General features: G+C 42.7%; 1 protein-coding gene across 1 annotated transcript in view; it reads right to left on the reverse strand.

Moving 5' to 3' along the window:
- The window catches only part of bmpr2b (bone morphogenetic protein receptor, type II b (serine/threonine kinase)), a 312,441-nt gene extending 291,370 nt beyond the window's left edge, over nucleotides 1–21,071 (reverse strand). Inside the window, exon 1 of the mRNA XM_072578670.1 lies at nucleotides 19,530–21,071. Coding sequence (XP_072434771.1) covers nucleotides 19,530–19,593 — 64 coding nt within the window. The 5' untranslated portion in view covers nucleotides 19,594–21,071. The remainder of the gene's footprint in view (nucleotides 1–19,529) is intronic.
- Nucleotides 21,072–26,674: the final 5,603 nt, after the last annotated feature.

Raw genomic sequence — 26,674 nt, forward strand, 5'->3', positions numbered from 1 at the left:
AGGAAACAATACAAGTGAGTGCAGGTGTCTAATTCTGGTGCAGTACTGATGGGTATAGTTGCATCACGGGTAAAGGTCTGTCTGTGTATAGCACTGTACAAGGGTATAGCACTCATAGAAACAGGCTTGTCACTATAATATACAGGGGTACAATAGCTATAGTGAATGCTTAACTATAATTGTAATATACTTAGGTACAGTACTGATGTTTTTGAGAGAGAAAATTTGAACTGATGAATTAAGAGCACTTAAATACTTTGACTGATGTCAAACATTTACCTCAAATCAAATATATCTGTTAAACTATTAAGTAATTAGATTTACTTTTCACAATTCAGATGGGTGTTTTAAAACTGAGAGATACACATTATTCTAGGTGCAAATATAAAGAACATGAAGGTTTGATGTTTTATCCATCATGCTGCTAAGGAGGAGCCTGTGGAGATCTCAATTAGCCAAAACCAATGTATTAAGAAGGCTCCAATAGCAGCAGTGTCTCTCATGTGCAGGATGTGCTGCAGAAATCTACCAAAATTCCTTTGAAAGCACCTTCCAAACCCATGACTACTACCATCTAGAAGGACAAGGGCAGCAGACGGATGGGAACACCACTACCTTCAAGTTCCCCTCCAAGTCACACATCACCCCGATTTCTAAACATATTGCCATTCTTTCACTTGGTCAAAATTCTAAAATTCCCACCCTAACAACATTGTCGGTGGACCTACAGAAATAGATTGCATTGATTCAAGACCTCATCACCACTTTTGCAAGGGCAATTCTTCATTCATTCACAGGATGAGGGCGTTGCTGGCTAGACCAGCATTTATTGCTCATCTCTTATTGCCCAGAGGGCAGATAAGAATCAACCACATGGCTGTGGGTCTGGAGTCACATGTAGGCCAGACCAGATAAGGTTGGCAGTTTTCCTCCTGAAGGACATTAACAAACCAGTTTGGTTTTTCCAACAATCAGCAAGAAATTCATGGCCATTGTTAGACTCTTAATTCCAGATTTTGTTGAATTCAAGTTCCACCACCTGCCATGGAGGGATTTGAACCTGGGTCGCCAGAACATGACCTGGCTCTCTGGATTAACAGTCCAGTGATTATACCACCAGGTCATCGTCTCCCGAGAGAGAGAGAGAGAGAGAGAGAGAGAGAGAGAGAGAGAGACACACAGAGACAGAGATGCACACACAGGGAGAGAGACAGACAGACAGGGGGGGTGGGGAAGAGAGAGGGGGGGAGAGAGAGAGAGAGAGAGAGAGAGATGGGAGGAGAAAGAGCAGAAAGGGACAGGGGATGGGGGTGGGGGGGGGGGGGGGTGGGGGGGTGGGGGGGGAGAGCGGGGACACAGGGAGAGAAACAGAGAGAAGGAGAAGACGGGCAGTTGTTACATCCTCCAAGATTGTATTGGAGGTGCAATGGGGAATCCTGCTGATTACCACTCACTCTTAGCTGATGAATCAGTACACCCTCCATGTCAAGTACTGATTGGAAGAAGCACTGAAAGGCAGGGCACAGAATGTACTCTGGATGTGAGATTCAATATCCATTACCAAGAATGACACCATAGCACACCACCATGTATCCATGCCAACATTTCTGTCTTGGATCAGCTGCAGGGCTCAACACAAGCTGGATGAACAGCATCTCATTGTCCACTTGGGGACTTTGAGGCCTTCAGGATTCAATATTGCTTTCAATAAATTTACAGCCTGAATATCTCATTCTATATCTTTTACCCACCCTACAAGCCAACTCCTACCATGACACGGGTACTTTCAGCACATCTAAACCATTTTCACTCAATTTTCATTATCCAGCTTTTGTTCTTCCCTATCATCAATCCCTTCATCTGCATAATTTTTCTCCTCGCTCTCTCTCTGTTCGTTCTCAGCCATTATGGGAGTAATACAGAACAAGTATCGCTCCCATTTCTAAGAATACAGAGATGACCTCTACTTGCTGCTTCATGACAGCACAAAACAAGGATGCAAATCTCTTCTCTACTCTAAATCACAGCCTGATGAACCAATGGCTATATTAATACCTCATTACTGTTCCACCTTTTCAATTGTCTTTCTTGATGTTAATTGTTAAAATAGTCAGACTTCACATTATTGAAGGAACAGACTTCAAGGATCTACAGCAAAGTGATAAAGCAAAGTCCTTGCAATTCTGGGCACTCAGTTACTAGGTCTTAAAAGTTCAACTTGCTCATTGTGCAAACACTAGTGTCCCTCCAAACTGGCAGTTGCTTCAATAAGGTCATTAACAGTCAACTGATCTGGTTTAAACAAAATTAACTTTCAAACGAGAAATAGGATTAGAAAAAAAGACTGAGACAGTTTATCATGATTAGCTCTCCCAGTGGTTCAGCTGGTACATACATGAAGTAATTCAGTAAAAAAGACTATAAAGTTCTGCGTTAGAATTGTAGTCAGTACCTGATGTCAGACGTCCATTGGGACCATATTTAGGCATTGCTTTCCCTTTCTAGAACAGAAACGTTAGTCAGGGTTTCCATTCCTATTTGTGTCAAGAACTCCTGCTGGAAAATGGGTGTCAAGAAAGGATACAATCCTTCTCAGCTTCAACAACCACCACAGGTGAACAGCCATAGGTCACACACACAGAAAATATCAACTTGTATGCAAATCAGAAGATTGCTGAAGCTTGTGGAATCCGCATCACTGAGACGGACTACCATTGGCAGTAAAAAGAAGTATATTAATTCAGCAACAGAAATAGAAAACATGAAAACTAACTGAAAGTTAACAATAACCATTTGAGCTGATTTTCTGAGATGATTAAATATATAAGTGAATTTTGTGGTCTAGCGTTTGTCAGAATGTCACTGTTTAGCATTCTACCATCACAACTCTTGTCTGAAGCCTGCTACTTCACCTAAAAACTTTCAAAACAGCAGCCCAATTACAAGAGAGAGACAATTTTATTATTGTTGGCTTACTGCGCAGAATTATAAGGGGAATAAAATACGGCAATAGCATTAATACAGCAAGCAGCATTTTCAGGATTCAAGACATAATTAAACTTTTTACATTTTAGTATACAGGGGATATAGTATCAACTGTTCATGCTGCTCCCTGTGACTGTTATCAAGTGCATTGAGGTACACACTACTACTTATTGTGTAACATTAAATACTGATAATGCTGATTGTATGTAGAGACATATGACTAGTGGTTGTTCATCCATGATCTTATTGAATGGCAGAGTCAAGAGTGCAAATGGCTTAATTTTGCTCTGTCTCTGTATTGTTGTCTATATTCAACTTCTTAAATTCTATACTCTCACATTTAAGAAGCTTTTTCTAAAACTGACACCAATTTAGTTCGATATATTTGCACTTAATGTAATTTCAACACAGCTTCTCAAAAATTAGTTTGTAACATGTGACAAGTTAAGTCATGATTGATTTCATAAAAAGAGAAAATCATTTATAAACAAAAGGATAGGAAAGCAAGTGACTCAACAAGATGTCCAATAATTCTCAGTGCTGTCTCATTAGCCTTATACCATTAACAATTGTTCAGAGGAGTTCAGTTTTCAGGGAACAGAGACACAGGCCATGACTTGCAGGGGGCAGTCTATATAAGAATATCCTGATCAGGCAAAGGAAAATGAAAAGCAGGATAGGAACAAGGAACTTGCAGTTGAGCTAAATGTACAATTTCCATCAGGGGTTAAATGAGCAGGATGAAGATGGCTAATTTGTTTCCTCTCCACTTATAGAAATTATAATACATGCATTGCCACCCCAGTCAATATCAATTAATCTGGCATTCTTCAATTATAAAGGAGTGGGATGTTGTATTTATAGGTTTCCAAAGACAAGTAAAATAAATCACCAAGGTTTATCATATGACAGGTCAAAATCCTGGAAACCTCCTCACTGCAGCAAAGTGAGTCTTACCCACAGTTAAAAGAACTGCACCCATTGCAGAAGGCAACTCAACCACACCTTCTCAAAGACGACTAAGGATGGACAATGAATGCTGGCCCAGCCAGCGATGCCACATCCCATGAATGCATAGGTAAAATGGTATCTTTGCTGGTGTTAAGTGCACTTTATTTGTTCATGGCCAAGCCAAAAATCCACCCTCAACAAGCACTACCAAAAACTGATCACTTTAATTTCCAATTTGTGGAACTTAACATGCACTAATTGGCTGGATTGTTTGCCAGGAAGTTCAAAGTTAAAACTTTCCTCTTTTTGTACTGATTTAGTTTCAGGTAAGGAAAAAGTACTTTTGAACTGGGGATGAGAAAAATTTGGAGGGAGCCACACAAAGAAGCAGGACTAACTGAGATCATTTGTCCTCAGAGACATTAAAGGAAAATCTAATCCTATCTAAATTAATCACGCAATATCTAAACAATACATTTCTCAGCAGAATAATAGGAGAAACCCTTAACAAACTTTCCATTTCCTGATCCAAATGTAGTGTCATTTACTGCCCCAGATGAGATTAAAAAACTCAGTTCAAACTTGGAATTTAAGCTGGAATGTTCCAGCAATCCTAACCAATCATTCAATATCAATCACTAATATAGCAAGCACATTTAACATTATGAAATTCCCAAAGTGCTTCCTAGTAGCATTATAAAACAAGCCACATGAGATATTAGTCAGATAGTCAAAAGCTTGGTATATGTGTTAATAAGTGCCTTAAAGGAGGAAAGGAAGGTAGGCAGAATGGTGCAAGGAGGGAATTCCAGAGCTTGTAACTGAGGCACAACCTCTACTGGTGCAGCAATATAAATTGGTAAAGCAAAAGAGTCAGATATCTTTGGATATTGTGGATTTGTAAGAGATTATACGATAAGAAGTGATAAACCCATGGTAGAATTTGAAAAAAAGGATGAGAATTTTAAAATCAATAGTTGCTTGTCTGGGAGCCAATGAAGGCTAGGCCACTATTGGAATATCATATCTAATTCTGGTCTCCCTGCTATAGGAAGGATGTTGTGAAACTTGAAAGGGTTCAGAAAAGATTTACAAGGATGTTGCCAGGGTTGGAGGATTTGAGCGAAAGGCAGAGGCTGAATGGCTGGGCCTGTTTTCCCAAGAGCGTCAGAAGCTGAGAGGTGACCTCAGAGGTTTATAAAATCATGAGGGACATGGATAGGAAAAATAGACAAAGTCTGTTCACTGGAAAGTCCAAAACTAGAGGGCATAGGTTTAGGGTGAGAGGGGAAATATATAAAAGTGACCTAAGGGGCAACCTTTTCACACAGAGGGTGGTGCGTATATGGAATGAGCTGCCAGACGAAGTGGAGGAGGCTGGGACAATTGCAACATTTAAAAGGCATTTGGATGGGAATGTGAATAGGTAGGGTTTAGAGTGATACGGGCTGAAAAATGTGTTGCTGGAAAAGCGCAGGTCAGGCAGCATCCAAGGAGCAAGAGAATTGACGTTTCGGGCATGAGCCCTTCTTCAGGTAGAAGGGCTTATGCCCGAAATGTCGATTCTCCTGCTCCTTGGATGCTGCCTGACCTGCTGCGCTTTTCCAGCAACACATTTTTCAGCTCTGATCTCCAGCATCTGCAGTCCTCACTTTCTCCTTAGAGGGATACGGACCAAGTACTAGCAAATGGGACTGGACGAGGTTGGGATATCTGATCAGCATGGACGAGTTGGACCAAAGGGTCTGTTTCCGTGCTGTGTATCTCTATGACTCTGAGTACATCATGTGATAAGGAAATGTGGAGGTGCCAGTGTTGGACTAAGGTGGACAAAGATAAACGTTGCAGTCCAAAGATGTGCAGGTCAGGTGAATTGGCCATGCTAAATTGTCCGTAGTGTTAGGTAAGGGGTAGATGTAGATGTGGGGGTATGGGTGGGTTGCGCTTTGGCGGGGCGGTGTGGACTTGTTGGGCCGAAGGGCCTGTTTCCACGCTGTAAGTAATCTAATCTAATCTAATCTAAATCCCAGCCTCCTCCACTTCGTCTGGCAGCTCATTCCATATACGCACCACCCTCTGTGTGAAAAGGTTGCCCCTTAGGTCACTTTTATATATTTCCCTTCTCACCCTAACTGCCAGTGACCACAACTGCCTCACATTTACCACAGCCTTGGAGAGGGAAAGCAGCAGTTACTAAGAGACGATATTGAATTGGGGAAAGGAAATTATGACCCTACCAGACAAGGAATTGGGAAGTACAGACTGGGAGCAATTGTTCCACAGAAAGGGCACAACAGACATGCAGAGACTGTGTAAGGAGCAGTTGTTGCGAGTGATGCATAAACGTGTTCCTCTGAGAAAGATAAGAAGGGGTAAGATTAAGGAGCCTTGGATGATGAGAACAGAGGAGTTTCTTGTCAAAAGGAAGGAGGCAGCTTACGTAAGGTGGAGGAAGCAAGGATTGAGCACAGCTTTAGAGGATTACAGGCTGGCTAGAAAGGAGCTCAGAAATGGACTGAGGAGAGCGCCAGGAGGGGGCACGAACAAGGCTTGGCAGAAAGGATTAGGGAGAACCCAAAGGCATTTTACTCAGACGTGAGGAATAAGAGAATGATCAGGGAGAAGGTAGGGCTGATCAGGGACAACATAGGGAACCTGTGTGTGGAGTCTGAGCAGATAGAGAAAGCCCTAAATGAGTTTATTGCTTCAGTTTTCACTCAGGAGAGGGAGTTTTGAGGAGCTGGGATACAGGCTTGAACAGATCAAAATTGATGAAGTTGATGTGCTGGAAATTTTGGCAAACATAAAGATTTCTAAGTCCCCAGGGCCAGACCAGATTTATACCAGGTTGCTCCGGGAAGCGAGAAAGGAGGTTGCTAAGCCACTGGTGAAGATCTTTGTTTCCTCATTCGCCACGGGTGTCGTACCGGAGGACTGGAAGGATGCGAATATTGTTCCTCTTTTCAAGAAGGGTAATTGGGAAATCCCTAGCAATTACAGACCAGTCAGTCTTACGTATGTGGTCAGCAAGGTTTTGGAAAGACTTGAGGGATAGGATTTATGACTATTTGGAAAAGCATAGTGTGATTAAAGGCAGTCAGCCTTGCTTTGTGAGAGGCAGATTATGCCTCACCAACCTTATTGAGTTCTTTGAGGAAGTGTCAAGACAGGTCAACAAAAGGTCGAGCAGTGGACGTGGTGTATATGGACTTCAGCAAAGCATTTGATAAGGTTTCCCATGGTAGGCCCATTCATCAAGTCAGGAGGTATGGGATTCAAAGAGATTTGGCTATCTGGATTCAGAATTGGTTGGCTGACAGAAGGCAGAGAGTGGTTGTAGATGGAAAGTATTCTGCCTGGAGGTCAGTGTTGAGTGGTGTCCCGCAGGGCTCTGTTCTTGGGCCTCTGTTCTTTGTAGTTTTTATAAATGACTTGGATGAGGAGGTTGAGGGGTGCATTAGTAAATTTGCAGATGACACAAAGGTTGGAGGTGCTGTTGATGGTACTGAGGGCTATTGCAGGCTGTAGCGCGACATAGACAGGATGCAGAGCTGGGCTGAGAAATGGCAGATGGAGCTCAACCTGGATAAATGCGAAGTGATGCATTTTGGAAGGTCAAACTCAAATGCTGAATATAGGATTAAAGACAGGGTTCTTGGCAGTGTGGTGGAACAAAGAGATCTTGGTGTTCAAGTACATAGATCCCTCAAAGTTGCCACCCAAGTGGATAGGGTTGTTAAGAAAGCATATGGTGTTTTGGCTTTCATTAACAGAGAGATCAAGTTTAAGAGTCGCGAGGTTTTGCTACAGCTCTACAAGTCCCTGGTGAGACCACACTTGGAATATTGTGTCCAGTTCTGGTCGCCCTATTACAGGAAAGATACAGAGGCTTTGGAGAGGGTGCAAAGAAGGTTTACCAGGATGCTGCCTGGACTGGAGGGCTTGCCTTATGAAGAAAGGTTGAATAAGCTCTGACCTTTCTCTCTGGAGAGAAGGAGGAAGAGAGGTATACAAGGTAATGACAGGCATGGATAGAGTCAATGGCCAGAGATTTTTCCCCAGGGCAGGATTGACTGGCATGAGGGGTCATAGGTATAGAGGGAATGTCGGAGGTAGGTGCTTTACGCAGTAAGCTGTGAATGCATGGAATGCGTTGCCAGCGGTAGTAGTGGAAGCAGAGTCATCAGGGACATTTAAGCGACTGCTGGACATGCACATGGACAGCAGTGAACTGAGGGGTGAATAGGTTAGCTTATTTTATTTTATATTAGGATTAATCCTCGGCACAACATCATGGGCTGAAAGGCCTGTTCTGTGCTGTACTTTTCTATGTTCTATGTTCTACTACGGTCCACTTCAATCCGTTCTTTTCCCTGCACTGAACACCTCTGTCCTCCTTCATCAAAGTCGTGACAATGCATAGACAATTCTGTTCTCTTTACCTGCCACATGTATAATTTTGAAATTGTACAGATGCAATAATAAGCTCTATGTAAACAATCTGGACACTTTGTTGCTAGGTTTTTCCAAAAAACTTTAATAAGCTATGAACAGTATATACAATTGTCTCAAACATATTACTGGCAATATAAATGTTGAAATGTTGCAATGCCAACACCAAACTAAAGGTCTCCTTCTCAATTGTGGAATATTTCTGTTAATGATTATTTCATTTTCTGTAAAACTACTCAAAAGGTCTTTCCATCTTCACGTCATCTTCTTGCACATTTATAGCACAGCCACCCACATCAGTCACATCGATAGCCACCTTGAATGGTTTTGTGTAATTAGGTGTGGCTAATACTGGGGCAGTAGTTAACACTGCTTTAAGACTGTTAAAAGCCTTCTGACATTCCAGTGAAATTTTCTGCTCTTCTTCAACAAGTCAATCAGTGGAGCAAACAGTACATACTTCCAATAAAAATCTCTCAGTCCCAGGAATCATAGTACTTCCCTCTTCATTGATGGTATGGAAAACTCCCCAATAACTTCTGTTTTCACACCTTTTGTAGCCATTTCTCCATATTCAATGACATGGTTCAAGAATGTGACTTGGTCTTTTGTGAATTCACTTTTAGCCAGGTTGATCATCAAGCCCACCACCCAAACTCAATCAAATAGTTCAGACAGATGCTCCAAATGTTTATTCCATGTGTGACTAAAAATCACCAGATCGATGTACACCATAATGACTTTATTGGTTAGTCTTCGAAATGTAGCTAGAGCATTTTTCAAACTAAGTGGCATGACTTTTGAGAAAATAAAAGCTTTGACAAAGGGTCAGTTAGACTCGAAACGTCAGCTCTTTTCTCTCCTTACAGATGCTGACAGACCTGCTGAGATTTTCCAGCATTTTCCCTTTTGACTTTTGAGAATGTGTATAGAGTATAAGCAGGCAGGGAAAGATTTAAGTTCTGAATTTTGTGAAACAAGAGGTTTAGGTGAACATGACTCAGATCAGATAAGAATTTACAGTTAACAATGGGGTGCTGAAGGCAAAGGTAGTGGATTAACAAAGTCATTATGTAGCCATTTAATAATATTGGAAGCATTCAGTGTGCAAGGTAGTTAACAAGGTGAAAAGTATTCTTTACGTGAAGCCATTCACGTAAGAACACTCATTGTTTAACAGCAAATGGCTTAATCTTTACTGTTGATACTCGTTGATTGTAACGGTCACCCAATTAATATGTGCATTGCCTTATCTGGATGCTCCTCCCTGTAAAATGACTATATAGTTCACTGAGAAACTGCTGTTCCAGAGAAGACTGGGAAACCATGTCCCTGTGTGCATGGGCGATTGTTCTCTCTCCCTCCAGGACCCGAAATAAAGATGAAGGAAGTAAAACTATACTGTGTCTCTGAGCTTTATGCTTTGACTGAAGGTGGGAAATGGGATGACACTTTAAGCTGGTACAATTCATTGGGCATCACAAAAGCCAAAATGTCCTTTGGTCTTTCAGATATAAATACCTGCCAGTACTTCTGAATAAGTCCATCTTAGAAATAAATGTTGTGTAGCCCATGTTCTCAATATAGTTTTCCAAACATGAATATGATACTAATCAGTTTTTGTAGCTGCATTGACTTTGCAACAGTCCACACATAATCATTTAGGTATTATTTGGCTGTGGCACCATTACTATGGGTGAGGCCCATTTGCTGCAACTCACTTTGATTAAATTATCTTTGAACATGCATTCATTCTCTTTCTGAACTTGTGCCAACTTTACAGGGTTAAGTCTATAAAGATGTTACTTAATTAGAACAGCATTTCCCACATCTACATCGTGTACAATCAGATTAGTACTCCCAGCTTATTCCCACATGTCTTCCTATGGGATTGTAATAACTCTTACACGTCATTTCAATTTTCTCCTGGAAGGGAACTCAATTTACCCCAATTTGAGAAATTTCTCATTGATCAATTTAATTGATGAATATCCAATTCAGAATCATCTAGAGACTTAGTTTTTCCCTCATCGAGTAACCAGTAAAACATTCTCCTTTTGATTTCCTTCACTTTCAAAAAACCTTTTGAGTATATTCACATGACACACTCGGATTTCTTTCTATCTGACGTTGTTGCATCCTGCTTCATCACATGTTGTGCTACTTTCAAATGCTGTCTGGCCAACTCCCCCACTATACTTAATCTTGCCCCTATAATTTGACACATAGGCCAAATATGTGCTCTCTGAACTTTGACTAACCAATTTCTCCTTAATTCATTTCAGTGGTCCTCTCACCTCATGCCTAAAAACTAATTCAAATGGACTGAAATTTAATTGATTAATTAGTTGCACCCCTAATTACAAAAGGTACAAGTGGAATTCCTATATCCCAATCCTCCGAATAGTGTTCAATATAAGCCCTTAACATGGTCTTTAAAGTCTGATGCCACCATTCTAATGCTCTCTGTGATTCTGAATGGTACACAATGGATTTGAGTTGTTTTATTCTGAAGCTATCCATAACTTCAATAATTTTGATATAAAATATTACTCTTGATCAGACTGAATTTCTGTGGGTACTCTGTATCTAGTAAACAAATTGAGTAACTCTTCTACAATCCTTTTGGCCACGATAGTGTGTAATGTAATGGCCTCCGGAAATCTAGTAAACACATCCATAATGGCCAACAAATACGGATTCCCAGTTTGTTTCAGTTAAGGATACTACATAATCAATTAAGACTCTTGTAAACAGTCCCAATTACAGTTCGTTCTGCTATAATGCACATTTTGTCAGCGCAAATTGGCTATAACACGATTGATGAATTGTGGACACTTTGAATAACGTAAACTTTCGACTAAACAGGTATAGCGATTTTCTATTAGCAATCTTCTACAACATAATTTTCCATAATGGAACTTTCTATAGCATGAGGTAGCAGAGAAACACAACTGTCACGTTATAGCAGAATGACCTGTAAATTCAACATCTTATTCAGTCCAGGCCAATAAAATGTTTTTGTATTAGAGTCTTCCTTACACTCGAATGATCGCTGACTGGTTACTACAACACCTCCGTCCTATGACTCATTGGTAGTGCAACTTGATGAACTTCTGCCCATTTCTCATTTGTCTGAATATGCAATGGTTTCCATTTCCTCAATAAGACTTTATTTTTAAGATATTAACATTCTGAGATTCATAAAGATTCTTCTTCTGTGTATGCTTCTTGATACAATTGCTTTAGTTTTTAGTCTTTCTGTTGCAATTGAGGAAGTAATGATCAGGTTAGACCAAGGACAGCCAATGAATGTTATCTACCTGCACTTCAAGAAGGCCTTCGACAAGGCGACATAAAGGAGGCAGAGTAAGATAACTGGCCATGGCGTGAGAGGCAAGGTGCTAGCATGGATAGAACCTTGATTGTCTGGCAGAAAGCAAAGAGTGGGGATAAAAGGATGGCAGCCAGTGACAAATGGTGTTCTGCAAGGGTCAGTGTTGGGACCACAACTTTTCACTTTATGCATTAACGATCTAGACGAAGGAACTGAGGGCATTCTGGCTGAATTTGCAGATGATAAAGATAGGTAGAGGGACAGGTAACATTGAGGCAGTGGGGAGGCTGCAGAAGGATTTGGACAGGTTAGGAGAGTGGGCAAGGAAGTAGCAGATGGAGTACTGGGAAAGTGTGAGGTCATGCACTTTGGTAGGAATAAGGAGAAAGTGAGGACTGCAGATGCTGGAGTACCAGAGTTGAAAAATGTGGTGCTGGAAAAACACAGCAGACCAGGTAGCATCCGAGGAGCAGGAGAATCGACGTTTCGGGCATAAACCCTGAAGAAGGGCTTATGCCCAAAACGTCTATTCTCCTGCTCCTCGGATGCTGCCTGGCCTGCTGTGTTTTTCCAGCACCACATTTTTCAACTCTGGTAGGAATAATACAAGCATGGATTATTTTCTAAATGAGGAGAAAATTCAAAAATGTGAAATGCAAAGAGACTTGGGAGTTCTAGTTCAGGATTCTCTCAAGGTAAACTTGCAGGTTGAGTCAGTAGTTAGGAAGGCAAATACAATGACGACACATAATTTGAGAGGACTTGAATATAAAAACAGGGATGCACTTGAGGCTCTGGTCAGATCACATTTGAACAATTGTGCACAGATTTGGGCCCCATATCTCCGAAAGGACTGTGAAAGTGAGGACTGCAGATGCTGGAGATTGGAGTCGAGTGTATGGTACCAGAAAAGCACAGCAAATTAGGCAGCATCCGAGGAGCGGGAAAATTGACTAATCTGATTCCTAATGAAGGGCTTATGACTGAAACGTTGATTTTCCTGCTCTTCGGATGCTGCCTGACCTGCTTTGCTTTTCCAGCACCACACTCTCAACTCTCAGGAAGAATGTATTGGCCCTGGAGCACGTTCAGAGGAGGTTCACGAGAACGGTCCCAGGAATGAAAAGCTTAACATATGAGGAACATTTGAGGACTGCGGGTCCATACTCAATGAAGTTTAGAAGGATTTGAGGGATCTAACTGAACCATACAGAATACTGAATGGCCTTGATTTTGGGAATAGGTTTCCTTTGGTAGGACAGACTGAAACCTGAGCGCACAGCCTTAGAGTAAAGGGAAGACCTTTTAGAATAGAGATAAGTAGAAACTTCTTCAGCAAGAGAGTGGTGAATCTAAAGAATTCATTGCCACAGAAGGCTGTGGAGGCCAGGTCATTGAGTATATTTAAGACGGAGATAAGATAGGTTCTTGAGTATCAAGGGAATCAACAGTAACAGGAAGAATGGGGTTGAGAAATGTATCAGTCATGATTGAATGGTGCAGCAGACTCGATGGGCTGAATGACCTAATTTCTGCTCCTATGTGTTATGATCATATGGTCTAATTCAGCTAATTTTTCAAAGCTAAAAATATCCACTTTGTCCTCAACCACATTTTTCTCCATCGTTTGAATAAACATAGTTTCTGATTATTGAACTTCAACAACCTTGTCTTTATTCCTTGACTTCTCCTCCTGTTTCCACCTTGCGGTTTTGTGACATTGTTACAACAATCAAGAAAATTCCAGGGCAAACTCGGTAACACTTGAGTTGCCTGGTCTTCCATTGGCTTTTCAATCACAACAGGCATCACTCCCACCTGTGATCCAGCTATATCATTACCAGGGATAAACTTATTCTGGAATTAAGAACTTCTCTATTACTTCTATCTTTGCTTCACCACTTCTAGTGGGACTCTCCAACCTCACCTTATGTAATGGAACACTGCTCCCCTCGTCATGAATTCCACATATTATCACTTGCTCTGGCAATACTCTCTGAATTACAGATCACCTCATCACTCGCCAAAGATTAACTTGCTCCTGTATCTCTTAGAATTTTAATTACTTTATTTTGCCTCCTGCACTCATAAGTAAACCGTATCCACACAAGTAATTTCTTTAAAGAGCTCTGGCCCTTTGTCTTCAACCAACCCCTGACCAAGTCGTACATCCTTCTGCAGCTTTTTATTAGCTTCTACTGTGCTTTCCTTTACCATTTCAACTCGCTGGCTTATCCTGTTTTCTCACACCGGTCTTCCCAGTGATTCTTCATGTGGCCTATTTTATTGCAGTGAAAACACCCGAGTATTTTTACTTCTCTTTCCCTCTCAATGGTTTCCTTATCCTGTGTGGTAAACTATTATCTTCAATGAGATTTCCTTTTCCCTTACCACTGAGGATTTCTCTTTTCACCAATTTCTATCCCTCACAAATGGAGTTTGACATTGAAGCCAAACGTTGATTTACGAACCAATTCAAACATCTGCCACTTCTGCTACTAATCTTGTAGTCTTAACTCTGTGCTATTCCACATGAGTTCTCACTACTTCAGAAAGTGACTTTTTGAACTCCTTCAAAATAATAGTCAAAGAGGGCCATATTTTTGATCTATTTTCAATGTCCTTATTCACCAAAGTTACTTTGATCCTTTCAAACTCTACGTACATTTGACTAGGTTCCTTCTTTAGATTTCTGAAACGTTGTCTGTAGGCTTCCAGTACTAGCTCATGTGCTAGCCCTAAAATGGCTTTTTTCACTTCATCGTAGACTCCAGATACCTCCTCTGATAGTGATGCAAATATCTCACTAGCTTTATTGACCAACTTTGTTTGGATCAACAACATCCACATGGTCACAGGCCATTTCATTTGTTTAGCTATTGTTTCAAATGAAATCAAAAAAGCTTCTACATCCTTCTCATCAAACATGGGCAACAGTAGAGCATATTTAAACAGATCCCCACCAGGCCTTTTTTACAATAGGATTGCTCTCCATCATCGTCGTCATCTCTACTCCTAACTTTCACCTCTACTTTTGCCGTTTTAAGTCGACTTTGGGTTTTCAGTTCCAACCACGGAGATTCAAACATTCTGTCTTTCTCCAGCTAGGGTATATTTTGTTTTTCTCTATCTTCTATTTTTAATCTTAATTCAAAACTATTTAATTTCTTTTCCTCTTTCTTGTTGTTGCTTTTCTCTTGCTATTGCTTCTAATTCAAGCTGCTTAATTTGCAATTGAATATTAGCAATCTTCAATGATTCTGATTACATTTCTGGCAATTGTAAATGTACAGCTATTCCTGCAATTGTTTCCCCTTTCCTCATAGACACAGACAACTTCAACTTGTTTACCAATTCTAAAAGTTTTGCCTTGCTCACTTTCTGTGACTTCTTCCACCCCCAGGAAACTCTCAGTGACTGCAAGAACTATTATTATACAAGGCACACCTTACTGAAGTCCATATAAATCACGTCCACGCTCATCTGCTCTGCCCTCATCTGGAGACCATAATCAGATTAGTCATGACCTCGAAAGGTGAATGGCCTCTGTTCTTAAGTGGTGTGTTCCTATAAAATGAAGACTGGCCCATATGCATTGAGGAAGAAGATTAAATATCCAAGACAAAGCTTCAAAAATTACATAATTAGAAAAACTATGAAATTATTATATTTGAAAAATTTGGTCTTTCACAAAGGATACCAGAGATTGCCAACCGTTCCACATAGTGATGGCAAACACCAAACCAAAAGAATGACTAGGATAAGATTACGGCCAATCAAGGATAGTAGTTGGAAATGTGCGTGGAGTCCAAGGAGATAGGAGAAGTGCTAAATGAATATCTTTCCTCCGTATTCACACTGGAAAAAGACAATGTTGTCAATGTTGCCTGAGACACAGGATGCGAGACTAGTTGGCATTGAGGTTCACAAGGAGGTGGTGTTAACAATTCTGGAGAATGTGAAAATAGATAAGTCCCCTGAGCCGGATGGGATTTATCCTAGGATTCTCTGGGAAGCCAGGGAGGAGACTGCAGAGCATTTGACTTTGATATTTAGATCATCATTGTCTACAGAAGTAGTGCCAGAAATTGGAGGATAGCAAATGTGACCCCCTTGTTCAAGAAGGGGAGTAGAGGCAACCATGATGATTACAGACCAGTGAGCCTTACTTTGTTTGTGGGTGAAGTATTGGAAAAGGTTATAAGAGATAGGGTTTACAATCATCTGGAGAGAAATAAATTGATTAAGGATAGTCAACACAGTTTTGTGAAGGGTAGGTCGTGCCTCACAAATCTTATTGAGATGGTGACCAAACAGGTGGATGAGGATAAAGCAGTTGATGTAGTGCACATGGATTTCAGTAAAGTGTTTGATAAAGTTCCCCACAGTGGGCTATTGCACAAAATATGGAAGCATGGGATTCAGGGTGATTTACTGGTTTTGAGTCATAAATTGGCTAGCTGAAAGACAGATGGTGGTGGTCCATGGGAAACGTTCATTCTAGTGGTGTACTGCAAGGATCTGTTTTCGGGCCACTGCTGTTTGTCATTTTTATAAATGACCTAGATGAGGGCGCAGAAGGATGGGCTAGTAAATTTTGCAGATGACACTAAGGTTGGTGAAGTTGTGGATAATGCTGAAGGATGTTGCAGGTTACAGAGGGACATAGATAAGTTGCAGAGCTGGGCCAATAGGTGGCAAATGGAGTTTAATGCGAGAAATGTGAGGTGATTCACTTTGGAAGGAGTAACAGGAATAAAGGGTACTGGACTAATGGTAAGATTCTTGGTAGTGTAGAAGAGCAGAGAGATCTCAGTGTCCATGTACATAGATCCCCGAAAGTTGCCACCCAGGTTGATAGGGTTGTTAAGAAGGTATACAATGCATTAGCTTTTATTGGTAGAGGGACTGAGTTTCAGAGCCACAAGGTCATGGTGCAGCTGTACAAAGCGCTGGTACAACTGCACATGGAGCTTGCATTCCAAAGGGACACTCAGCTCCTGAACTTGTTAAGTCTTGGTTCAAACATGAACCAAACATCTGAATTCCAGAGATGAGGCAAGGGTAACATGTGGCATTATGAATGTGGCATTAAGGAGCCCCGGAAAAATTTAAAATCGGGGGCAATATCTCCCCAGTTGGAGTCATTGTTGGCACATAGGAAAATGGTGTGGTATTTGGTGGCAAGTCATCTCATCACCAGGACATCTCTGCAGGATTCCTTAGCATCCTGTCCTAGGCACCACCACCTTTAGCTGCTTCATCAACGACCATCCCTCTATCATAAAGTAAGAATTGGGACTTTTTTTGATTATTGCACTATGTTCGTAACTCCTCAGATAATAAAGCAGTCCTGTTCACATGCAATAAGATCTGGACAGTATCCACACTTGGGCTGACAAGCACAAGTAACATTCACACCACACAAATGCCAGGCAGCGGCTGTCTCCAATACAAAACTAATCTAACCACTGCCTCTTGACATTCAACGGTGTTACCATCGCTGAAATCCCCACTATCAACATTCTGGGGGTTACTATTGACCAGAGACTCAACTGGACTCACCATCTAAATACTATAGCCAGTAGAGCAGGTCAGAGGCTCGGAATACTTATAAGAATCCCTATAGTGTGGAAACAGACCAAACAAGACCACACCAACCCTCTGAAGAGCATCCCATCCAGACCTATCCCTCTACCCTATCACTGCAACCCTGCATTACCCATAGCTAATCTACACATCCCTGAACACTATGGGTAATTTAGTGGGGTCCATGCACCTAACCTGCAAATCTTTAGACTTTGAGACGAAACCGGAGCACCCAGTGGAAACCTACACAGACACAAGGAGAACGTGCAAACTCCACACACACAGTCACCCGAGGGTGGAATCAGATCTGGCTCCCTGGCACTGAGGCTGCAGTGCTAACCACTGAGCCACCCTACTGTGATGAGTTACTCACCTGCTGATTCCCTAACGCCTGTGCACCATCTACAAACCACAGATCAGGAGTGTGATGGAACACTCCTTCAAAATACCTCAAAAAAAAAAGAGCAGCTCTTACAGCCAGAAATTCTTCCCGTCCTCCATCTTGGATTACTCAGAATCCAATCTTACCCTAAGGGGCAACTTTTTCACGCCAAGGGTAGTAAGTGTATGGAATGAGCTGCCAGAGGATGTGGTGGAGGCTGGTACAATTGCAACATTTAAGAGGCATTTGGATGGGTATATGAATAGGAAGGGTTTAGAGGGATATGGGCCAGGTGCTGGCAGGTGGGACTAGATTGGGTTGGAATATCTAGTCGGCATGGACAGGTTGGACCGAAGGGTCTGTTTCCATGCTAGACGTCTCAATGACTCTATGACTCCCCACTTACTTGAATGGAGGCAGCTCAAACAGCACTCAAGAAGCTTCATGCCATCCAGGACAAAGTAGCCCACTTAACTGACACCATATCCACAAGCATCCATTCTCTTCACAAAGACTTAATAGCAGCAACGTGTACATCTCCAAAATCACCAAAGACAACACCTTCCAAATCCATGACCACTATTATTTAGAAGGACAAGGGCAGCAGATACCATCCCTGCAAGTTGCCCTCCAAACCACTCAACACCGTGACTTGGAAATATATCACTGTTTCTGGGTCAAATTTTGCTGGGTCAAAATCCTGGAATTCCCTCCCTAATGACAATGTGGGTCTACCTACAGCATATGGGCTGCTGTGGTTCAAGAACACAGCTCAACACCACCTTCTCAAGAGTGACTTGAGATGGGCAATAAATGTTGACCAGCTGGTGACACCCATGTCCTGTGAGTAAATAAAGAAAACCTACATCTAGCCAACTGCATACCGTAATGGACTTCAATCAACATAGAACTTTTGGCAATGTTGTTGGTAATTAACTCTACAAAATCAGTAAGAAAGGCAAAGATAAATCAACAATTGCAACTTCTTTACCACCAAATCTGGATAACAGAATATAAATGGCAAATAGAACATTGTCTGCACTAAACTGAATACTCTGGTACAGAGTGGTCTACATTTGCTGAACTTAAATTTTCTTCTGATGCAAGTTGGTGGTAGACAGTCCAACACTAATGGAAGACAGCAAGTGTTGAATATTCAGATGTTCACAGGCAGCAAACCCAAGCCCACATGTCCAAAACTATACTTGCAGACAGATCACAGGAAACACACTGTAATGCAAACTGTGGTCATTTGTTCATTGGTACAAAGCCAAATTATATCACATGTGGCTTGAATAACAGGACCATCTTGGTCTGTCTCAGTCCATATTTGCTGGATGACCCTGTTGTGCTACATAAGGTATTACTACATCTGTTTGACCATGAGATTTATAGGCTCATGTGTACACCTTGACGACTGTGCACAAAAAAAATGCTTGTCAAATAAAACGTTGTGAGGGAAGAAATCCTAGACAATTACTTAGATGACCCCTCTCCTCTTGCAACTGTCCACTCTCCCCTTCACTCTTCACTGTCCCTTACTCTCTCTCTTCTCTCCACCTCCTCCCGTTCATCCTGTCCAACTCTACTCATCTACCGCCTCTTGGTCCCCTTTCCTCTCTAACCCCTGCCTGTCCCCCAACACACACTTCTCCCACTCTCTTCCCCCACCACCACCACTACCACACACCCAGTCATTCAGATACAGCGAACTTGACGCAGTCTCTTTAAATGTTCCTCCAACCTTTTCCCAACACCATCCCCCCCCCCAACCACACAAAAAAAAATCCCGGGCCGTGTTCGAGACCCGGGAACGTTTATCCAGTCACTTACAGGCCACGACGTTCACCCAGGCGGCGTGAATCCCGAAGAAGAGCAGGCATACGGAAGCGGCCATATCCGACCCCGGGGTTGGGGAAAGCGAAGTAGTCGATGCACGACGACGAGGAAGGGGGACGCCGGCAGGGCAGGGCAGTGCAGTGCAGTGCGGCTCGGCCGAGTTCAGCCGCGGCGGTTACTGACAGCCCGGCCGCGCCACGCCGACAGCTCGCGACGGTCTCATGCCCTCGCGGAGGCCGCGATTTGAAAGTCTTGCTGGCCCGGCTCGCGCTCACAACCGCCCGCCGGCCCGGCAGACGCAGCTCCTCGCCTCTTGCCCTAACCGCACAGCAACACTCGGTCCGGATTCCTCACCCGCTCCGCTCAGATACACACACACGCAGAGATAGAATTATTATTTCCCTCCTTTTAATTCCTCGACTGTTGCTGGGGTTCTTTTCTTTTCCCCCCCCGCAGAGAGAAAAAAAATCGAGCGGAAAGAAAAGCCGCCAGCGTCCCAGACAAACCGTGGATGGGTGGGATTGATGGAAAAAAAAATCTTTTTTTTTGTTCGACAACTGTTCTACTCGTGATCACGGAACAAAATGTTCAGGATTATCTATGCAGATAAGAGAATTCCCGTTTGTTCGATCGCTGTTGATGATAAATCCTCTACAAACTTCAGTCGTACGTTGGGGATTTTAAAATAATATAACTTGCCATAATGGGAAACGAAAAAAAATTCCTATGACCCGTCTCCTCGACGACGATGATGATTTTCCTTCTCTTCCTGACGAAATATTTGTATATATTTCCTCGCAGACTCGTCTGAGATTTCCTCTTCAGTGCATGGGATTTCTTTCCCTCCCTTCCCCCCTCTCGAGTGAAGCGAGATCGATCGAATTTACTTTTAATCTTCTCGAAATAATTTCCACCCCTGCTTCCAAGCGCAGGTCTTCGGCCGATGGCGTGTTTTCTTTTTTTGTGTCCGTTTTATTTTCCTTCTCAAACCGTCCTCGGGAGCTGCACCGCAAACTCTTCGTCCTGGTGAGGGTTGCGGGGGGAGGGGTGGCGATTTATTTATTTAGATTTCGCTCTTTCGCCTGGCTCCCGTTCAATTTACTCTGGCTATTTTTTTCATCTCTCTCTCTCTCATCCTGCAGCTCCTGTTATACAAAAAAATTAAGATTTCCGCTACCGAAGGTTCATTCCCCCCCAGCCAGTCATCATGTCCGTCCTTCCTTTCCCCCCCCTCCACCTCTTGTGCTTGCCTTCTGATCTGAGGCGGTTTGGTGGTGGGTGGGGGGGCAAATGTCTGGTCCACTCGAACCAGCTTTAGGTTAACACTTTCAGGATTAAAGGGCACTGGCAACTTCCGAAAGAATCTCTCCTACCCCCCACCACCAACACCAACACCAACAAACCCAAGCCGTTTTGCTTTATTTCTGCTAGATTGTGTGGAAGTTGTCTTTCTTTCTCCCTCCCACCCCGCTTCCTTCACCCTGTGCAAACTCCAGGAGACCACAAGAGGTTTCGGAGGGGTGGGAGGTGCCGAAAACGCTTTCTTCTCTATTCCCCCCCCCCCCCAAAAGCCCCCAAGCCAAGTCGATTCCTGGGATCTTTTCCACTCCTGTCTCTTATGTCCGTGTTTTGCGTGGCTTTATTTTTTTTTCCCCCCCCGCCCCCGGTGGAGAACCACGAAGACTGGGCTGGGCTGGGCTGAGCTGAGCTGATCGCGAACAGGGAAAGGCAGCCGATACCAGACACACAAACACAGCAAGAAAAGACGGGAAACGCCCGCCAGACACGCCACGGTCACACCGAGCCTGAGGCGGTGTCTGAATCCGAACAGCTCCCTCTATAGTGCTCTACGTTTAAAGGGGCAACGCAAATTAACACCCCCTTTCCCCCCCCCCCCCCCAAAAAAAAAGCTCTGAAGTAGGAATGGACAAATTAGAAATTCTGGTTTCCCTCATAAAGGAGTTCTACAGCTCGCAGTGAAACTGCGCTTTCAATGTGCCAGCTGTGTTTCAAGACCTCCGCTGAGGCGTCAGGAACAAATGAACATTGAGCCAGTAAAGGATGCATAAGCAGTGAATGCAAATTTAATGGAATCAGTGGAATTCAAAGCAGCAACCTCAACGAGGAGAGAGAGGTGAAAGGGTCTGGGGCAAGAAGCCTGGATTTGAGGCCTAGGTAGCTGAAGGAACCATTGTTAATATTGGGGTGAGAAGGGAACTCACGAGTGGCCAGATTCAAAGGATCAAGAGTCCAGTGGGTACTTGAGATTTGAATACTCAGACCAAATAAGGAGGTGGGTAATTACAAGTTCATTTACACATCTACCCTCACAAGTACAATATTTTGTTAACAATAATTTGTCCACCAGCACTTTTTTCTATAAAACTAAAGTATTTTCACCTGAAGTAACTTTTCCATCGAATCCTCTCTTTATACAGATATTTGGTATGCAAATCCACATGGACCCAGCTGTGCCACTCTCGCTTTGTAGAATATGTTGAACTTCCACTTTTTCTCAAGTTCTTTTTTTAACCACTGCAGTGATGACTCTGTCAGATACTTCCTAAATCACATTGACCTAAAAATATATTAACCATATTTATATATATATATATATTAGATTAGATTACTTGCAGTGTGAAAACAGGTCTTTCGGCCCAACAGGTCCACACCGACCCTCCGAAGAGCAACCCAGCCAGACCCATCCCTAAAAGGATATATCCTTTCAATATTTCTTTATCATATTTTTTGTGCTGTGATGGGAGTAGTGTGCTGATAAACCAGCTCCAACAATGGCACGTGTATATAAATTCAATTACCTAATTAGCCAATTGCTTCTGTTTTATACTCTTTATCAGAATAAAAGAAATGTTAACCAGGTTCCCTAATGAATTCATATGGAACAAAACTTTTCATGAATTAACTAGAAAACACTGGTTAACATCTAAGCTCTGATCCCCTGAATCAAAAATTATATCCTCTGGATTGTGCACACAGGCACAATCTTTGATTTAAAAAGGCAGAATGGGGGACACAAAAACAACCCAAGGTCTAGAAACAAGGGATATTCATGTTCACTGCATTTCCTGAAGATGACACAAAATTGCAGACAGCCATAGATTGTTGGTAGATGTCCAGTTCTAATTGCAGCCAACTTAGATTCAACCTTCAACCTTTTTGGGGAGTGGGGGGGCAGTGATGGCTCTGGTCACAGTCCACTTCTTCCAGTTTGCCAGGTGAGCAGAAATATTGACATTTAGAAACTCTATCATGTTTCCAAGCTAGTTAGCAAAAAAAAGGAGTCTGGCAGTTTCTTAGGTCTCTTCTTTACTGACTCCTGGGGTTATGAAATAGATCAGAAAGGGTTGCTAGGCAACCAGAGGAGTGGAAGGGATAAAAAGTACAGAGCCTTTGGAAACTGGCTTGGCTGAGTGGAGAAAGGTGAAAGGTAATACATTCAGCACCCCCACCCCACCAAATCTTTTGGAGCCTTCTGGACTTTGTACAGGGAGATGAGAGAGGAGAGAAAACAACTTTATATAACTGAGTTTAATCCTTTCAAAGCTGGGTTTTTAAGGAAAGATAATAAACGCTAACTATAATCCCTTTGAAAGCTTTGCTTACATGTTTCTGCACAGTCATTTGATTTCCAGCCAATCAATCAATCTATGATAACTGGAGTCAAATAGATACCGTCTTTCATAACGGTATCTATTTGTGGGTCTTCAAAAGGCTGAAGAGGTCAATCCAGGATCCACAGCTTCTATTGCAGTGTGGGCATTGGTTGTTAGAGGTTGTGGTAGGTGGTGTTTCTTGATGTTCTGTTCCTCCTTTCACAAGAGCCCCTTCTGTTCAGCAGCACGACAGAGATGTTTTCATGGCACATAGCTCCCTGCTGGATGATGTTTCTCTAGTGTTCCATTGTGTAGCCATGTCCACTCAGTGCAAGGTTTGTGAAGCTTTGTAGCTCAGGTTGAGGTTTAGAATATTCCAACAAGCCACCACACACTGCAGCACAAACGAACTTCGGAAAACAGAGGAAAACCACCTATACAACGTAGTCAAGAAGAACGAATACTCAAAAAATACAGTCCGCAGATTCCTCAAGAACAAACCACGACAAGCAGACCATACACAGCCAGAAACCCTAACCACCTTACCATACATCAAAGAAGTTTCAGAAATGACAGCCAGACTACTAAGACCCCTCGGAATCCTACCAACCCACCAACACTTCAAATAAAAACTAACAAACTTAAAAGACCAGTACAACCCATGAACAAAACCAACGTCATCTACAAAATTCCATGCAAGGACTGCCACAAACACTACGTAGGACAAACAGGAAGAAACTTAGCCACCAGGATACATGAACACCAGCTAGCCACAAAAAGACATGACCCTCTCTCCCTCGTAGTCCTACACACGGATGAAAAAAAACACCATTTCGATTGGGACAACACATCTATCTTGGGACAGGCTAAGCAAAGACATGCCAGAGAATTCCTAGAGGCCCGGCACTCCAACCACAATGCCATAAACAAACACATAGATCTAGATACCATCTATCAATCCCTCAGAAAACAAACAGGAAATGACATTACCACAAACCCCAGGAACGCATCCAGGACAAACCTATAAATAGAAAGCAGGAGACAACAGCTTCGCTTCACCTGGAGGTTGCCACTGATGATGTTACCTAGCCAGGTAATGAAATGTCTGGATATCAAACCTACAGCTCAGCGAGCAAACCTACACCCTATGTCCTCTCAGTTATTGATGACAAGGAATTTCTTGACTTTGGTCCAGAAGAAGGTTACCTCTAATCACCAGATTAAAAAGGGATCTTGATCAGATGGGTCAATGGGCTGAGGAGTAGCAGATGGAGTTTAATTTAAATAAATGCGAAGTGCTTCATTATGGGAAAGCAAACCTTAGCAGGACTTATGCACTTAATGGTAAGGTCCTAGGGAGTGTTGCTGAACAAAGGGACCTTGGAATGCAGGTTCATAGCTCCTTGAAAGGAGAGTTGTATGTAGATAGGATAGTGAAGAAGGCGTTTGTATGCTTTCCTTTATTGGTCAGAGTATTGAGTAGAGGAGTTGGAGGTCATGTTGCAGCGATACAGAACATTGACGAGGCCACTTTTGGAATATTGCATCAATTCTAGTGTCCTTCCTATTGGAAGGATGTTGTAAAACTTGAAAAAGTTCAGAAAAGATTTGCAAGGATGTTACCAGGGTTGGAGGATTTGAGCTATAGGGAGAGGTTGAATAGGCTAGAGCTGTTTTGCCTGGAGCATCAGAGGCTAAGGGGTGACCTTATAGAGGTTTATAAAATCATGAAGGGCATGGATAGAGTAAATAGACAAGATCTTTTCCCTGGAGTGAGGGAGTCCAGGACGAGAGGGCATATGTCTAGGGTGAGAGGGTAAAGAGACCTAAGGGGCAACGTTTTCACGCAGAGGGTGGTGCATGTGTGGAATGGGCTACCAGAGGAAGTGGTGGAGGCTAGTACAATTGCAACATTTAAAAGGCATCTGGATGAGTATATGAATAAGGAAGGGTTTAGTTGGATATGGGCCAGGTGCTGGCAGGTGGGACTAGATTGGGTTGGGATATCTGGTCGGCATGGACAAGTTCAACCGAAGGGTTTGTTTCCATGCTGTACATCTCTGTGACTATATGTTATCTTTGAAGTTTTATTTTGGCCGCCAGGGGCTTCCTGATCTTCAGTCAGCTGGGAATACATGATCTCTTTTGGGAGGCATGAGTTGGACATTCAGATAACATGGTCGATCCATCAGAGTTGCTGTTGAATTATGGTGGCACTAACACTGGTGTTAGTGCGCTAGTCTTTCCAGGTGATCCTCAGGACTTTTCATAGGGATCTCTGGTGGTGGGTGTTCCAGTGCTTTAAGGTGCCGAGTGTCAGTTCCATATTGCAATGGGGGAAGGACAACAGCTTTGTAGGCCTGAAGTTTAGTCTGGATCTGTAGTTCATGGTCTTCAAACATACTTCTGATTTGGGCAAAGGCTCCACTGGCTCAGCTCAGATGGTGTTTATTTCTGCATCTATGTTGGCCTTGGAGGAGAGAAGGCTGCTGAGGTCATAAAGTCCTACAGCATGGACACATGCCCTTTGGCCCAAACCTGTCCATGCTGAGCAAAATGTCCATCCATGCTAACCCCAATTCCTTGCACTTGGCCTATATCCTTTTCAATGTTTCCTTTCCATGTATTTGTCCAAATGCCTTTTAAATGTTGTTAATGTACTTGCCTCAACCCTTCCCCTGTCAGCTCATTCCACACGGGTACCACCCTCTGTGTACCACTATGGGAAGTGATCCCCACATTCAAGGGGATGGTTATTGACCCTTATTGTAGGAGGGATGAAGGGACTGTTTAGTGATGGGTGATCATGTAGTAGGATTCCATTTTATGTTATGGGTAAGGCCCAAGAACATATATGCATTAGCAGGGTGCACTGGTGTTGTCATCAGCATATTAAAACACGAAGATGGAGGTGGTGGAGACCTTGACCTTGCCCTTGGCCTTGGGCCAGTGAGGTGGAGAATGGCAGCAATGAAGATGATGAATAGGGTCGGTGCAATGATGCAGTCCTGCTTAACGCCCACCTCCACAGCGAAAAACTCAGACTCCAATCCACAGTTGCTAAGCATTGTCACCTACACGTCATGACGCATTAGCCTCAGCATCCTGATGAACTTATCAGGGCAGCTGCATTGTGACAGTATCTTCCAGAGACCCTGGCAGTTAAAGGTGTCAAAGCCTAGTTGGGTGGATAAAGGCCATGTAAAGTAGTTGTTTCTGTTCCTGACATTTTTCTTGTAATTGATATGTGAAGATCATGTCTGTTTTTCCTCTGGATGGGCAGAAGCCATACTCAATTCAGGAAGTATTTTCTCAAATAATGGCAGAGGATATTGGCATGGACACATGCCAGTGGTTGAGAGGAGAGAGATGCCTCTATAATTCCCACAGTCACCCCTGTCACCCTTTTTAAAAAGGTCACAGAGCATCCCTAAACTCCAAGGGGAGCTCTTCTTTGAGGCAAATCTTCAATGGTAAAGCATGTATGTAATTATTGGGGCTGTGGGCCACCCTCCTTTCGTATCT

The sequence above is a fragment of the Chiloscyllium punctatum genome, chromosome 10 (genome assembly GCF_047496795.1).
Source record: "Chiloscyllium punctatum isolate Juve2018m chromosome 10, sChiPun1.3, whole genome shotgun sequence".
Lineage (NCBI taxonomy): Eukaryota > Metazoa > Chordata > Chondrichthyes > Orectolobiformes > Hemiscylliidae > Chiloscyllium > Chiloscyllium punctatum.